Source organism: Cataglyphis hispanica, chromosome 2 (genome assembly GCF_021464435.1).
Source record: "Cataglyphis hispanica isolate Lineage 1 chromosome 2, ULB_Chis1_1.0, whole genome shotgun sequence".
In the NCBI taxonomy this organism is placed as follows: Eukaryota; Metazoa; Arthropoda; class Insecta; order Hymenoptera; family Formicidae; genus Cataglyphis; species Cataglyphis hispanica.
The window spans coordinates 12,264,738-12,282,951 of record NC_065955.1 but is presented as its reverse complement, the minus strand read 5'-3'; the positions used below and the strand labels follow the sequence as shown (position 1 = coordinate 12,282,951).

The window sequence follows — 18,214 nt, the reverse complement described above, 5'->3', positions numbered from 1 at the left end:
GCCCTTAATTAGTCAATCCTTTTCAACGAGCTTGATATTACGGATCCGACGATAAGACCGCATGTGCAGACTCAAGGAATGTACGGTATAAAGGATAAACTTCGAGATTATACGAGATAATAAGCAGGTTCTGTTAAGTTTTAAGTTTTCTTAATAAGTAGTTTTGCATCATAAGATCGTCTAATTTTTAATTTCTTCGGATTTGTTTTCCCTACTTTTTGCGAGAGAGAAAAGTGCTAATAAGATTTTATTAAAGATATATATCTGCATATTATTACGTAAGCTTATCAATTTAGAAAATAATAAATAAATTATAAATTTGATATATTCGTCAATTATGTTAAAAAAAAGGAATATAAGAAATGATATTATCGAAACAGATTAATTTGATAAATTCTTTTGTATCAATAATATTACTTTGCTTATTGCAACTTAAGTTGTTATAAAGCATTGTTATAAAGCAATTAAAGAAAAAAATTTAATTTTTAAAAATATATTGATTTTCTTAATTTATTCTCTTTTACGTAATGCGTGTGTAGGTATTTCAAAAAAATCTACATGTTTCGTAATATCTCTTGAGATTATATGTACTTTTAAATTATGATTTGATTTATTGATTATTATTTATTATAGAAAGATAGATATTTATTTATTTCTTGTTTTTTGACTTTAGACAAATTTTATAATATAATAATGTCATGCTTATAAAATATTACATATAACAATTTCTCTTAGCCTAATCAATCTTTATTTTATAAAATTTGATAGTAAAATCTCTATAATAAAATTTGATAGTAAAATCTCTATAATAATTGTACAAGATTCTTAAATTATTTCTAAATTACCTTTAAATACTTATTTTATTTTTCTCTCTAACAATAAGTTGCTAAATGCTTTAACGTCTCGATTTCCCTCTGTCATGACCTACTAATTATTGATTATATATATTTATATAAGTAAATAATCGCAAATAATGCGCTTTTCTCAAAAATATTTTAACAAATTTAAAAACGATAATTTTTAATAAATTTTTTTAAATATTTTAACAAACGAATAAAAAATCTAATAAAATCTTTTTATATTTTAAAGAGAAGAAAAGTTTGATCTTAACATATGTTATAACAAATGATGGAGCGTGTCTTTGTGAAAATACTAAATAAAGGATGAAGCTATTTAGGAGTGCTTAATTCGGCGCCACCTGTGCTTTGACAGCTCGAGCGCGCGGGTGTGCGCGCGCGTGATCACTTATGAAACCTGCGCGGCACGCGGCTCGGCGGCCAGTCTGATTCCTCGTCGCAGTGCGATACGGTCGATACAAGCCACGTAATGCAACCACAGTGGTTGCGGTGAATTGCAGTGACAGATACGATACCATCGTGTGTCACATACGAGACACCCTCGCTATTTTACGCGCGCCCTTTCTCCCTCTCGATTTCGAGATAAACCGCTCGTTGTATTCGCTCGCGGATGCTGAAGAAATCGCCGCCACGTGAACAAAACGTTATAGTGCATTTCGAAGCATCGGGATTATTGCAAAACCTGTATCGTGTTCTCGTAGAATAATCTTGTAATTATTTCATTGCGTGGAAGAATTATATTCGCATCGCTTATGAAGATAATTAATCGTCGTCCTACGAGAAGATTTTCGTCGATCGAAAATTGTTGCGAAAGCTGTCAACATTTCTTTTGCGAATAAAATTTAGAACAATTCTGTTTTCTGAATAAACATTGTTTACTCTCTCAACCTTGTCATAGAGATAACAGTTATCTATGCATTCATACAAGTTTCTAAGGTTGATTATCTGCGAGTTTGAAAAACGAAGATAAGTGTAAAAGAATCCTTAACGAATCCGCGGACAATCATCGGACAGATCAGAAACGATCAATTCGACACAATCACGTGAATCCTTTTACTTCTGGAACTCGACAATTGTAAAATTACGGTTGACAAGACTTGTATAGATCGTCCATCGATCACTCTGGAATTTCCAGACGCGGAACCGTGACACAACCGTGACATAAATTCGCGACAAAAAGAAGGCAAAAAAAAACCGACGAAAAAGCGTACAAAGAAGAAGGTGTACAAACAAATACGCTCGAACGAACATCAGCCAGCTATAAAGCTTCGTGCAAACAGGCGAGAGCATCACCATTGCCGTGACATTGGACGGGACGCTCCTGTGAAAATTGTTTACATATCTCCGGCATTGATATCAAAATACTCTACTGAATTTACATCGTAAATTCTTATATTGTGATCAGAAATCATTGATTTCGGAGGAAGAAAGAAAGAGAGAAAGAGAGAGAGAGAGAGAGAGAGAGAGAGAGACATGTTTTTTTCTTACTCTCGATTCCGGATTGTCATCGTCGAAAGATAAATTTATTGTGACGCGCATTTGCATCCACAGTTTATTCGTTGAGCATATCTGCCGATCCGGAATAATGCCGGTGATCTCAAAATTAATATAAACTCGTCTTCCATTAGATATTGTCAAGATATCGTTGAGTTGACGTGAAGAAAACGCGCGTGTGGACTGCCAAGTGCAACTTAAGGGTGGATAGTCGACGTGGACAAAGAGACGCCTACGAGGTATCGATCGACCTGCATCTTGAAGAGGATGCTCTCTTCGGTATTGCACGAATAGAGTTCACGTGCCGCGTCACAGAAGGAGGACAGAAACGCAGCGAGGATAGGGAAAGACGAGAAGAGAGAGAGGTGGGAGGGCGAGGGAGGAAGCAGCAGGCGACGCTGCGACGACGTCGTCATGGAAAATCGATTTGCCGCCGACCACCCCGCTACAACCACCCGACGAAGTGCAATGACCTCCAAACCGGGAAGATCCTACAGTGTGAGGTAAGTTTTGTCTCGTGGTAGGAATCGTATGTGAGAGCCGCGACGTTAGAAGGGAAGGGGAGGCGATGAAATGACGAAGCGAAGAAAGAGCCTGGCCCCCACGAAGAAAATAGCCGCTGCTTCACGCAGTGTTCCGATGTCTACGACTTTCGCGACTTTTTTCTCTATTTTATTTCCGGTCTCGGTTTTCCGAGGAATGATTTTAAGCCTACAACCGTCGCTTCTTTTTTGATGGAAAGGGACTGTTCTCTCTCATCAAGTTGATGTTTTACATGCGGTTACTTCGTTAGACAAATGAGAAAAGTTATTATAACGACATTTTATTATATTAAATTATTCAAGCATTAAATGCGGTTAATACGTTATAAGATAATTATAATAAATATTTTATTTTATTAAATTATTTTATTCATTTTTTAAAATAATTCCTGAAAATTCCTGTTGCATTTAATATTTCAAACTTATTTAAAAAAAATATATGTATTTATTGTATTTGAAAGAAAAAGAATGATATTAAAAACATTTTTATCTAAGAAAAGAATGCGATATTCATATTTATTAATTTTGTTGACATTAAAAAAATCTAAAACGTGAATTGTGTTAATCGCAATTTGCCTGCAAATATGATTGTAATATATTGCAATAATGCTTATTTATTATAAAATTGCAGACAGTTCTTTTCCAAATTAATTAACGTGCTATTATTATATTTATATTATGCGTCCTTTAATTTATGTAACAATTATTTAACAATAATAAAAAATAATTAATTAAAGATTGAAATATTTTTCACTTATGCTAATTTCTTTGGAAGAACGACTGAAAGTTTGCATTTCATCAATTAAATATAAAGGAATTTTTGAGATGCTTATTTTCTGTTTCAGTTTTGTTCGTTTTTTTCGATACTGAGTTTTAATCCGAGCGTTTTAAAGAAAGCAAGGTCATCTTTCGCAATACAACGCAAGCATGTTTTCGCAAAAATGCATCGCTCTAAACACAATATTCATAATTTGCATATGCATAAACATAGCTGTCGCAAAACATTCCCGTTATCGCATTTGACTCGACATTTAAAGTAAGAATAAAGAAATCATATACTCATCATTTAGTATGAGAAATGCAGCTATCTGTTTTAGATATATATAAAATATTATTTATTATCGAAAATAAAATTTGGAATTACACAAACACATTTAGCATTTTAAACATATGGCTTGAGCGCGAAGGACATGTTATTAAAAGTTACCTCGAATGTGAATGTTGGATTTTGGATTTTATTTGTTCAATGAAAAGATACACAATGTTAATACAAGAGTTATCTCTTTTAACACTGAATATGTCAAAGTATAAATCAAAGCGCATACGCTCGCAAAACTGATGTGCACTTTTTGATTTTGCGCGTCGCATCCTACCAAAAGAATTCGCTGACGGACAAGTTGTGAGATAACTGACAAGTATAGTTATTATTTTGAACTCAGAGACTTCTTTATGTACGAATGTGCGTCGGTCTTTGGATTCTCCTGGGAATTGAGAGAGATTCTCGCCGTCTTTTGCCAGAGATCTCTTTTCCTGATTATAAATGTGCGCAAAAAATAGTCTTGAGCATCTGAAAATTGCATGCAAGTTTTGTAGTTTCTAATTGTATTAAAATTATATTAATTATTAAAAAGGATAATGATTATTCCTTACTTTGGTTAAATAATTGTAGTATTTAATTTAAAAAATGTAAAAGCAGACGTTAAACGAATAATAATTTAATCTGCAAAACATTTATTACAGAATTATATGATAAATTAATAAATATAATAATAAGGTTTTAACAAAAAAATACTCATAACCCAATGAATTGATATAGAACAGCTTTTTCATGCAGATTATTTATTTTTCTTGCTTCATATTCGATAATTTTTTTCACGAAGGTCGCAACGTGACTTCGCAGATTGTATACGATTGTAATAACTAAGAGAATATTGCAAGTATAGATAAACAATAAATAATATACGCTAAAAATTCTTTGTGTATATTGCTATGTTATTAATATTTCATCCTAGCTTCGAAATATATCGTAGATTGTAAGTTATTTATTAAATGCTTTTTTACGGTTTTTTGCATTGTTATTGATTTTAATGCATATATAAAGGCTTTTTGAATAGAAAACAATATTCTGGAAATATGATAGAATTACAGAGCTTTCGTTGAATCTTTTATCTTGAGATTAGAAAAGATTTCAATATTATTTTCAAATGTGACTTGTTGGTCAACAACAGCTAAAAGCGTCAACAAAAATTCTTCTTCATTACTTGAATATTATGCGATGTTTTGCGCCGATTTTTATTCCCACAATCTCCATGACGATTTATCTCTATGATTGAGCTCGCTCGTTGCTTTGGATGAGAGCAATATGTGCTGGATTGTCTACTTTCGAGGCCTTCGGGGTGATTTAAGTGGATTTTATTGTAACCGGTAACGGCAGGTTTCCGTCGTTTGTTCAATGCGCGTATGATGATGTAAATTTTTTTTTTTAACGACATCTTACGTAACGCGATTAAATCCGAAGATGCGATACATATAAAAGTGAGCAGGAAGGCAAAGGAAAAGGAAATGGATTTGAGAATGAATAGAATACCAAAGGAGATTGTATACATATATATCTTGCGGCAAAAATGAATTACTATAGAATAACGTCATCAATCTGGAAGATGACTTACAATGAATATAAAAATAAAGAGAATATTATGTCAAGGAGAAGTTATGATGATACGCACACAATAACATAAAGTATATTTACCTGCGCTAATCAATTATTTTTATTTTTCTATTATAACAAATCGATCAAAACCTGTATAAGCAAATTTCAGCAAACTATTGCGAGATTTAATTTCCCGAATTACATCTAATCTTTTGAGATAAGTGTAAATCTTAATTAATATCAAAGCTAACGTGCCATTAATCACGCAGCAAGTAGATTAAATCTTGTACGTTAAAGAAAAATATCATAATTACGTAAAAAGGAAAAAATACATGCCTATGAATATGTGAACTGTGTCGCATATGTGAATAATTACCGCTAAGTTCGTATTAATGTGCATTAGTTTAGTATATAGTAAATATCGCGTTTTGCGAAACGCTGCGTGAGATCGCATAAATCCATCCTTAATCCTTAGATATATCTAATATAACATCTCACTTATATATTATTATAATTGTATAATACATTCATTGATTAATTTGTCAAATCATGTCAAAGTGTCAATACTCTTGGAATTATATATAATTGAAAGAAAAGTTTTTATTTCTACTTAAAAAGTTTTAAATAATAAAATCTAATTGTTTCTCTCATTTAAACTCTCTAACAAACAAAATTTTAATACAATTTAATTCTATATTACAAAATATATATATTTTAATTACATATATATATATATATATATATATATATATATATATATATAATATTATTACATCGCAAGATAAATGTATTTAATGCAAGATAAATATAATTAAATTTAATTATGCTGTACAATGTTTAAAGTCATAGCACTTATTTTTTTTTTTATTTTGCACTAATAAAAACTTATTTAATACGAGAGTGCTATTATGAGAAAATATTGCGTGGAAAAGATCGAATGCAGCCGATGAAATCAATCAATAAATATTAATTTTATCCAGTGACGCATATCTTTATTACTATTGTATATTGCTATATCAAATTTAATTTAATTTTCCATGACGAAAGGTGTGGCGTGAGAAATTTAAGAATTTACCGGTTTTATACATATATTTCTCTTGCATCTTTTACTCGCTGCTATTATATTATGCATTTTTTATTATCATTTGTGGATCATTGTCGGCACGCTGCTCTGCTCTGTTCTATATTGTCTGTAATTGAGAATTAATAACTCAATTTTTTGATAACAAATAATCGAGTTAATGAATACAGTTTTTTATGAAAGTGACTTAAATTAAAAAATTAATTCAATTCTTTGTCTGAAATATTATTGTTATAAATATATATGTATATATATATATATATATATATATATATATATATATATATATATATATATTAATATATATGTTATTATTATATTATGTATATATATATATATGTGTAGATTGATTGTTTACTGCAGAAGTTTGATTTTTAAATTAACGAATGTTATTCTCGCTGGAGAATTTTATCGATAAAGTGTTCCGCATAAAAAAAGAGCATAAAAAAAATTTCTGTTTAAAAATCATTTTAAGAATGTTTCAAGTTTTAAATGAAAGCATTGTAAGTACATAATTTTTTGGAAACTTAAAGAAGGATATGTTGTAAACTCTTTTCCTTTTATGTATATATCTTTTATTATAATTTTTTTAAGAGGATAAAAGTAACCTGGATCCTAAACGAATTTGATTGTATGCGCTCAACATGTATATATTATCAGTGGGATAGACATATCGTAATAGGTACCACACCCTTTTGTTATCGTTAATACGCCTGAGTTATAAGATGGCAAAAGAGCAAATCCTAAAATAAACTGGGTTATCGATAACTTTTATCTGCTACAATATGAAGAGGAAAGATATTGATAGAATACATGTATATATATATATATATATATATATATATATATATATATACTTATTAAAATTTATGTAGAGTAATATTAGAGTAATATTGAGTAATATTGGAGTAATATAAAAATAAAATATTACAACAAAAAGTTTAATTCTTTAAAAGATAAATTATATAATTATGACATATATATATATATATATCTCACAATTACATAATTACATAAATTTTAATTACATAAATTTAATTACACAATTACATAAATTTAATAATTACATAAATTACAATTAAATAATTACACAATAACATAAATTTTAATATGTATATATATATATATATATATATATATATATATGTCATAATTATATAATTTATCTTTTAAAGAATTAAACTTTTTTGTTGTAATATTTTATTTTTATATTACTCCAATATTACTCTAATTACATAAATTTTAATAAGTTTTAAAAGTATTAGATATAGAATAAAATTATAATGCAATAAGTTTGAACGAATAAGACATTAGATTTTAATTGACTTTTTTCATCTTATTATAATTGAATAAAATATTATGAAATACATTTTGCAAAGATCATATTAACATTAAAGCCCTAAAGAAAATATTACATAATGATTAATTATTAATATTAATTAACAATAATTTAAAAATAATATGCTATCTTTTACTTTAAGTAAATGTATTCATATAATTATGAGCATATAAATTTTGTTTTTTTAAGTAATATTTCATAAAGAGATTAGCAAATTTAAACTTATTGAGAACATTTTAGGAACATTTTAAAAATCATATATATTTAGACTTAATTATAAAATATAACTAAAATATAAATAATGATAAAATATATATGCTTTTGAAAATATACAATTTGTACACAAGATTCAAAGATATTATCTTATTCAAACTTTGATCAGGTGTGCATATGACATGTCAAGGTGTGATAAGGTGTTAATTGTCATTAGAGTGTTCTTGAAGCTGATGTCATTATATGTATGTACGTATACAAGATGAATCATCAGAAACGAGGCTTCAAATAGTTCCGAAGGATAAATATTATGAACATAATTTTTTTCATTAAAATGTTCTATCTTAAGAATTTATTATAATTATTAATGTTTTCTGTCATGAAAAATATTTCTCTATTCTATGCATATTATATGTGTATATTTCTGGCTTATGATAAACATTACAAAATTAAATTTAAAAACTAATGTATTACAATATTTTTTAAAAAACTTTTGTAATATCAGACGAGCACGAATCATTTAGAATTATTTACACTATGTTCTATATTTTTTGCATCTTTAAATACAAGAAATATAAATATTTTTCTTAAATAAATTTTGTTTCTAGTAACTCACTCTATATTAAACATAAAACGAAATTACTTGACAAATTTCGTTGTTCATATCTATCATTTTTAACCTTAATAACGAATGATGTCGTTTTTTTCGACATCTGTCATTAATAATCATCAATTTGAATAATGCTATTGATCCAAGTTGTTCTGGATCTGTTGTTTATATATTTACACTTTTACGTGTCAAAGAAACTTTAAAGATAAAAGAGCAGGATGAATTATACTTTAACAAACTTCAAATATGCATTGTTATATTATTATTTATGTATTATGTTATGTGATATAAATAATTTACATTACAGGATTTCTTTAAAAAAGTTCTGCTAGTTTATATTTTCTCCTAGAAAAATGTTTTATTAAGGAAAATTGTTTATTAGAAATAAAAAAAGTTTATATTACTATATCATGTCAGCATCATGTGTTAATGTATCGCCATATATTAATATGTAAGTGTTGTAACATTTTTTTTTTACGTTTGTGATTATATCCCGACAGTTTAAAAGTATATTGTTTTTCGTATCGGAAGTACGCGAAACACATTTTTAAACCGGAATATATTAGTCTACAATAGCTGTTGCGCAAACCACCGACTAATTATCGGCTATTACGTCGGGTTGATGGCGCGGTCCTTGTTGCATCATTAGTCTATTTATATGATCACTCGTAAAGTCAAATCAAAGAAAAATTTCATGCAGGATTGAGGAAGTTCGAAATTCGCGGTCGTGCAGGAAATCATAGTCCCTTAATGAAATGTTTACGTTTGTCATATTATTTGTGTTAAGTATAATATCTCGCTAATGTTATGTATAAAAACGTTGTTATAAAACGTTCGAAAAGAGAATAATTTATTCTGCGTCGTGATTATTTTTAATTTTTGCTTTAGGGACACGGCATATATATATATACATATATATATATATATATATATATATATATATATATATATGTATATGTATATATATGTTGATTATATATGAAATAAAGCCTGAAAGTAAGCGCTTGCGTAACAAGTGTAAAAATTAAAGACGAGCTTATAATAAAAATATAATATAATATAGCAGAGAATGCTATTTAGTTACTCCTTTAAACATTATCTAAGAGGTAATATATCAATAGAACTTTTCTAACATTTTCTATTTTTTAGATCGCTTTGATATCACTTTGTTGAAAATTTAATTAACTCTCTTAGTACGGTTAATTAACTTTTTGATGTAGCACTTTACCACAAATTAATTACGACGAATTCGACCGTAGTAATTAAGATTATTATTTTGATTAAGAGATTAAGATAATTATTCTGTTTCTCTCGCCGAGACAACTTCGTGTATTGACGATTGCGTAAGAATATTTCCGATATGTTTTCATTACATGACATTATTAATATCTTACGAATTTTTCAAGTATAAGAGTCATATTTTTCGTGTTATAGCGAATGTGTTATATCGTAGATCGTAGATCAAATTGCTATGTATTTATAACGATTGTCGCACCGGAAGTCGATTGTGATGATCTTGTTGTGTTATCCTTGTGCACGCAATACATCGCTCGATATATAAAAATATATACAATGTGTCTTGAGCAAATCATAATTTTCCATGTACAAAATTTTTTATTCTTTAATAAGAATTTTATTATTTGTTTAAATTATAATAAGTGTTTTTTTTCAATGATATTTAATCTGAGCCTTAATTATCGTGTTATTTTATGTAGCATTAATTAAATGAGAATGTAACATAAATTTAATAACCTAATTTTTGAACAAATTTAATGACCATTGGCCAAATTATTTTCAGTGATAATTGTCAATATACCACAATCAATGATAAAAAAAGCATTATAATAAATATTTTTTCAAGTGCACAATCAAGAGATTGATTTTGTACGCGAGAGTTAAAGAAGAAAAGCAACCTGTGCAGAGCTTTGATCACGCGAATCGTGATAACTGGCAATCATTCTGGCATTCTAGCTGTAACACATGACGATGAAATTATGTGGCGCCATTAAAAACTTTTATAAATCGATACAACAATTTACTTTGCAAGTATATAATTAGAGGAGAATTTGTTGTGTGAGTTGCGAAATTGCGTCATTTTGTTCCGGCGCTTTTACGCGCGGAGTCACGCTGATAAGAGTCGAGATTTATTTTCTTTTTATGAACATTGTTTCGTGATGCGAATTTACGTAATCACGTTTTATTACTCGCGGCGAACATCAATGAGGTTATTATACAATTTTGCTCGTATTCTGCGTTTCGATTGACATCCGATGACATTGTCATGCAGATTACAGTGCCGTGTATGGTCTATGACCAATTTGACTCGGCCTTGAACCAACGTCGATATTTCTGTTTTATGTGCAGCGTGTCGGCAAATTATGCAACGCTTCCTTTATCAACCCTTAACGCTTCCGGCGAGGACACGGCATGTTTGCATGCAAAGCGATTCACTGATAAAGTTTCAGTTTAGTAAAGAGGAAAACACATTGCGATCCCACAACTTTCTTAAAAATATATTATATCATAAATAAATTTTTTAAACATGTTAATGTTTAATTTTTTAAACATATTAATGTAATTGCTCCTTACTTAATTTATTAATATTTATTATATTATTATATTATTATTTATTATATTAGATAAATGTGTTTCTTTTTTGTTGATAAATATTATAAAAATAATAAAGTAATTAAACAATAAGTTTAAAATTATTTTGTTTAAAAATAAAATATAAAAATTATTTTTTTATATTGAAATACTTATAAATTTTATTATTATCATCTATATGATTTTTACTCTTATTACGATATATACATATATTAAAATATTGAGTTATTGATATTTTTATAGCGTTTCTATATCTATATAATACTACGGATATTTTAAAAGCATTATTCGCACATTGATGTGGAATTTTGATATCCTCTAATCATATAAGAGAACACTTACACAATTTGCACACAATATATTCGCAACATTTACATATTCCTAATAAGAACTTTTTATGCTTTTATGCAATTTTTTTGTTTTAATAGGCGCAATTTGAAAAGACGTATTACTGTATTTTTGCAAATAGCAATTATCCTCATTACTTATTTGCATCTCATTGCCGAAATATTTACGTAACAAACACGCAATTCACTTTATTCGTTTCAGAAACTTGAAAAATAGTTCTGTGTTATCGCTTTCACTAATTATATAATAATCTACACATTTTTATATTCATTTATATATAAAAATAATTTAAACTTATATTTGTATCAAATGATTTCTTATATTCTACATACATTTAGACTATTACATTAATAATCAAGCATGATCATCTAACTATAAATTCGTTTACATAATTAAAAGTAATGTAACGTAAATTAAAAAAAAATAACATTTTAGAAAAAGTACATATTTTTATCAAGTATATCAGTTTATCTGAATTTATACTGCGTCTGTTAAGCATATTCAACATTATAATTTTGGTAAATCTCTTGACGAATTATTTTCATCTAAATAAAATGCTGTTGAAAGTAGGTTTTTTTTTCCAATAAAAAATATATAAATAAAATTTCAAACATTTTCTTATCAAGTAATAAAATATTAAAAGATGAAGATAGTGTCCAAGGTCGTCGGAAAACTTATTACGCATCGAAGTTTAATCGAAGGTCGGGATGATGTAACGAAGGTAAGACTGGACAACAGTCGCGTAATCACGATGGATCGATCGTCGGAGGTTGTTATTGAGATCAACGCAGTAGTTTCCTCCTCGAGAAGATTGGTAAAGATATGATTATTCTTCGAATACAAACGAAAGTAGCGTGCAAGACACAAAATCTCTCCTCTCAACCGGAAATATTCTGTTCTACGTGTTTCGTAAGATTTCCTCTTATCATTGTGTTAATTGGATACTTCGATAATCTGTGCGTTTGAATGTTCCGCCTGTTACGCGAGCATAGTCGCATATTGGTACGTGCTGTTGCTATAAATTAAGTTTGCCGATAAATTGTTCAGATAATCGGAGTTACAGGAAAGAATGCGATATGCCTTCTTGACGTCTCACTGCTGTTACAGTTTATATGTGAAAGTCATGCCTAAGCTTAAAATTAAATAGAATAAGATAGAAAAATAAAATTGCATAAAAGAGAATATTTTATTTACATTGAAAAATAAGAAATTTGTAAAAACATTTAATGTATAAAAAATATTAATTATTAAACAGCAGATATCTTAAAAACAGAGAATAACTTTATATAATAATTTAAAATAAAATAATAAAATCTATATGTGTGTGTATGTATATAAAAATAATAAAAATATAATAAATTCTTATAAATTATTTCAATAATAAATTCTTATAAATAGATTATTAAAATTTCTCTTAATTATAATTAAAGAAATTTTATAGATTTTTGGCTATTCAACTTAGCATTATATATTAAAATACTTTGTTTATGAAATTAATTAAAGCTTGTAACAATGAGGTAAGCCGTGGAAAAGTTTTTATCATAAACGCGCTTGCTAATTTTAATAATAATATTGAAAAATTCTTCAAACGTTATTTATACATACATTTGTTCACAATTTTAATAATATATAAATAAATATGGCTCCTAATAATAGAAATTACAATATGTATCTTGCATTATTTGGAAATAAATAAAATCTAAAAATTTAGAATAAAAAACAAATAAAATTGGAGATTAAGTCGCTATGCGTATATTTGCAGCGAACAATTGTGATTTTCAGTAGTGATTCTGAAGGCATGAATTTCATACTATTCATGCTATTATTCGGTAGTTTTACACATGTTGGAGATCAATGCGCTTCTACTCTCGAGTTGAGCAGGAGACGATATCGTGCTGTTCCAGAGCAGTGATTCCGGTCAGCCGGAATAGCGGTACACGCTCGGCCGTACGTCTTCGTTCTCGAATTATTATTATGTTGCTGCTTTCCGCGAGGCACACAGTAGCATGCTTTGTCGCGAAAGCGGAAGAAACCGTCTGCACGCAGCCATTCTTTTCACCATTTCGCGTTTCGCGGCTTTTCTTTCTGGTCATACTTTTCAACATATTTTACGTGTTCCATATTTCATAGATCGTAAGTGACAAGGAAAAAATTGTGTTTGGGAAATTTGATTTTTTAAAGTAAAGAGTGCGTGATGTTTTTATATACACTGGAGTAAGAGTTTAAAATGATATTCAAACGTGTTTATTTTAAATTTCGCGAGAATGTGATTTTTGAAAACAATGTACAGTGTCGGCTTTTTTAATTGATAAAATCAACAATTCATTAAGGATGTTCTGGATGTACAATAGTAGCAAAAAATTGTCAAAATTAAAAAGAAAACATGTTTCTTACGTTTATACGGTTTGAAAAATTAAATAAATAAATTTGGGTTATGAAAAAAATTTAAGTATCACAAAATAATATGGATTTTGACGTATTCGTAAAAGAAAATAGTTGTAATTAATATTTTTCCTAATTTATGGCAGAAACTTTTGATCGTGAATATCCTCTGAAATCAACTGCAAAAAACAATGAAAAACGAGTAATTTGCAGAAAGAGAAAAAGAGACAGATAATATTTTTCTACAATTTTTAGTAAACAACTTTTAAACGAATTAGTGGAGCTAAATCAAGCTTTGCATAAATATTTATTAGAATTTCCTTAATATATGAATGAACATTTTGATTTCATTGGTAAATATTTTTTCTTTGTCAATAAGTGCTACAATAGGCAATTTTCCATAAGAATCAATAGTAACTTTAAATTTAAATAATTTTCAAACCGTTAAGAGAATTGTGCTTAGTTTTTACACAAATATTCAGAAGAGATAGTAGAACAATCTATGAAATTTTAATGCTTTTGTTAGTATTTCGGTATATATATCACATACATCCTTAAACAGAAATAGTTAATGTGATCTTTGCTCGAAGAGTACTTGAACAATTTGCAGCACGCGGTCCCATCGAGGGAGACCCGCGAGAGAGTATATGCATTTATGAGCGTCACTCCGTGGAGGAGCGCGTCCAGTGCAGCGCGGTGCATCGACGCGATATAGCGTGCTGCTGCAGCTGCATCGGATAGTTGGTCGAGGCATGTGCGCCGAGTAACGGCTAATTGGCCACCTTTCCTCTCCGGGAGAGGAACCGTCTCTCTCTTTCTGTTTCGTGGCCGATCCGTGCCAGTTTTGTTCGTTCTGTCGGGCAGTTTACACCGAGTGCAGCTGGAGCTCCGGCAGCCACGGGGGAACACCATGAGGTTTTATCGAGGAATTTGTTAAAAGCATCGAATTTTTCGTCAGTCAGAATTATTTGCATCGTAAGTGGCCGTTGTCGTCTTCTCTCTTTGATTCAAGATTTTTTTGGGAACTTATATGAAAGTAGTTCCTTGAAAAAGATGAGTTTTATAAAGTGACCGCACGCATTTATAAAAATAATTATTTATGTTTTTATAAATTATTTTTATAAATAGAACAGTAGGATGAATAATGCTTTTGCAATAATAAATTTTGACGAATAGAATTTTTGTTATAAATTCATGCACAGATTTGCAGCCGCGAAAAGTGCCTTGCTCCAAATTGACCGCGCGAGTGATCGCCGTGAAAGTGCATCGAATAGAGAAGTCTAATTGTGCGCGCCGTGATTTTATTAATTTAATGCATCAGTCCGTTATCCATCGGAAGTCATCGACTTTCTTCTCGAGAAAAAGCTTGACAATGATCTATGGATTCGAATGTTGAAAATGGATTTTGAAAACTGACTCAGAATATTATTTCATTAATATATAACGAGATTACATACTTTTCAGTGACATTAGAATTTGAGCTATTTTAGAAAGTAAAAACGTAAAAAATATTTCGCCTTTTTAAAAATAAATTTTTTTTTTTTAGATTTTATCGATGATGCCTCGATTGATCAGATTTTTCTTTATCTCAATCAAAAGTAAAATTTCATTAACGTGCAAAAAATTAATAGAAAGTGAGAATATATTAATAATAAGTTGACAATTGTGTCGCCAATATTTAATATATAGAAATAAAGTTAGTTTGTTATCTCAGGATACATGTTTCCTGATGTTACATAATAACATAAAGTATACGTAATATATTTCAGCAGTGCATTTTTTGCCTTTCTCCAGTTCTTTTTTTGTCAGATTCGGCAAATTTTCCTTAAATTTAAAATAATTTTACAAATAATTTTTAATACAAATATTTTCCTTTTATGTAAATTTTAGTTTGTAGTTGCGGTGAAATTCACAATTTTTATTGGGATAAAGAAAAACAACACTTTCGCAGTAAAGTGTCGGTGTAATAAAAAATATAATTTGACTTTTCTTTCCTTCCAAAACTTACGTTTTTAAAGTTGAACAAATAGCAAATGCCTTAAAAAAGTACATTTAAGAAAAGCTATCGAATGATTTGAAATAGAGAGAAGAGAAAACAAAATAGTATTATCGTTTAAATAGCATTCAATTATCCCTTGTGAGGAAAACTCATTGGCGATTTTGCGCGAGGTTAAAACAAGTTAACGAAGTGATGCTGTAAATGTAATGAGGGATATTTGCCTTAGCCGTCATGCCCAGTCTTAGCGTGCATGCTGCAGCTTAATCGTCCGGTTAATTTAAAGTTTCGCACGCGAGCGACGATTTACGTCGAAAGGGAATTTCGTTCTACTTATTCCGTTCTAATTACAACTAGTATTAGCTTCAAATTTTAAGTGTTATATTGGCATCGCGTTAGAATCTATTAATGTAGAATAGAAATATCTATGAGAGGTTTCACTTTAATATACATTTTTACGAGGAAAAATCCTTTATTAATAAATCCCATTTATTAAAGATATCAATCATATTCATTAATATTAGAAAAAATTTCGGAAATTTCGGAAATTTCTTTTTTATTCTTGGAGCTCTTCTTTTTCGAGGGAGTGATAGAATTATTTATATCACAAAAAGAGAGATTGCAAATATTATTATTACATGAGATTGCAATAGTCGCCGACTTGTAGACGGTTTGACATCTCTCGATATCCTCTCACTATCGCCTCCGGATATAAAATGTTATTTGTTCGCGTAACACACGACAATATATAGAGGAAATGAGATACTAATTTACGTGTAAGAAAGATCAGAAGTGTTCGTAGAGAAGGCGGTTATTATAATAATAATTAAAGTCACTAGCGACTGGCGTTAATTGTATGTATCGTTGAAAACCGGTCTGCAATATGTGTTGTGAGTTGTGATCATTGATCATGAAAAGGAAACGGGACAGTGACAATTTATCGGTCTTTCTGCTTAGTAAGCGTTTAATACGCTATTTTGCAACGTGGTGCTTCGAAAAGCGATACGATGCAAAATAAGTGGAAAATATAACAGCAACAACAAAGTAATAGTGGTAAATAAACGAGATTAATAACGTGCTTAAAAAAAAAAATTAATATAGATCTAATGTAAATAATATTATTTTTGTACGGATTTATACTTTAATATAATACAGTTTGTATCATAGTATTATATTCTATTCTATATTGTAATTTATTGATTATATTAAATTTATGCATTTTTATTTCTATTGATATCAGCAAAATAGACAACATCAAAATTAATTTACTTATAATAAATAAAATCTAGTAAATAAATACTTAACATTTTAAGTGGTGTCTCGCGCTTGTCTTTAAAAGTTTTGATAATAAAACGTGTATGTATTACGATTGCTATTTAATATAGCAATGATTCAAATATATTATTTATGTTTTTAAATGTCGTGTCTCACACACATAGATGTGCCGTTAATTATTATAATCATTTATGTTTCAGATCTCCGCGAATCGGAGGTCCTCTATCGCAGTCGCTGGCTATGATCCCTCCGACTATGCACGGACACGAGTTTAATCAGCCCCTGTCAAGGGTAGTCATGGTCCGTAAAACGGATCAAAGGACTTTTAGCAAAGGAAGACGGGGCGGCGAACCTCTCCTGGAAACTGTTACCAGAGAAACCGTCGAACTCTTCAACGGCGGCCGAGCGGAAAGGAAGTATACATCCGAAACGAGAGATATCGTTACGCCCAAATCCAACAGGTTCGATACTTTTCTTATTTAGCGTTAATTATCATAATATATAGCAAAGCGATATGCTTTCTCTATTAAAATTTATATTAGTTATTATTTATGAATATTATTAATATTCATAGACGGTATAAATATGCGAGATATCTCAGAGATGTGAATTAAAATGTATAATAACAATTAATTAAATGATGTTTCTTTTTAGATAGATTTCGAAGCATTATCTTAAAATATTTCACTACATAAAACTTTCATTTTCAAATAATAATTATTTTTTCAACTTTTTAAGCATATAATTTATTTTTACATATTGTCTATATCGCGATTTATTTTTACTCTTTTAATTGTTAATATAATTTTAAAGGTTTGAT

The 18,214-nt window shown here is 29.1% G+C and overlaps 1 protein-coding gene across 5 annotated transcripts in view; it reads left to right on the top strand.

Annotated features, from left to right (window-relative positions):
• Positions 1-18,214, top strand: part of LOC126858911 (uncharacterized) — a 48,425-nt gene that overhangs the window by 20,293 nt on the left and 9,918 nt on the right. For 2 of the 5 annotated variants that reach the window (XM_050609634.1, XM_050609632.1), the window contains exon 3: positions 17,595-17,855. In XM_050609634.1, the coding sequence (XP_050465591.1) occupies positions 17,595-17,855 (261 nt within the window). Of the gene's footprint in view, positions 1-1,280; positions 2,855-14,823; positions 15,099-17,153; positions 17,173-17,594; positions 17,856-18,214 lie in introns of those variants that run through there. The other 3 variants (XM_050609633.1, XM_050609635.1, XM_050609636.1) reach the window with 3 other exon arrangements.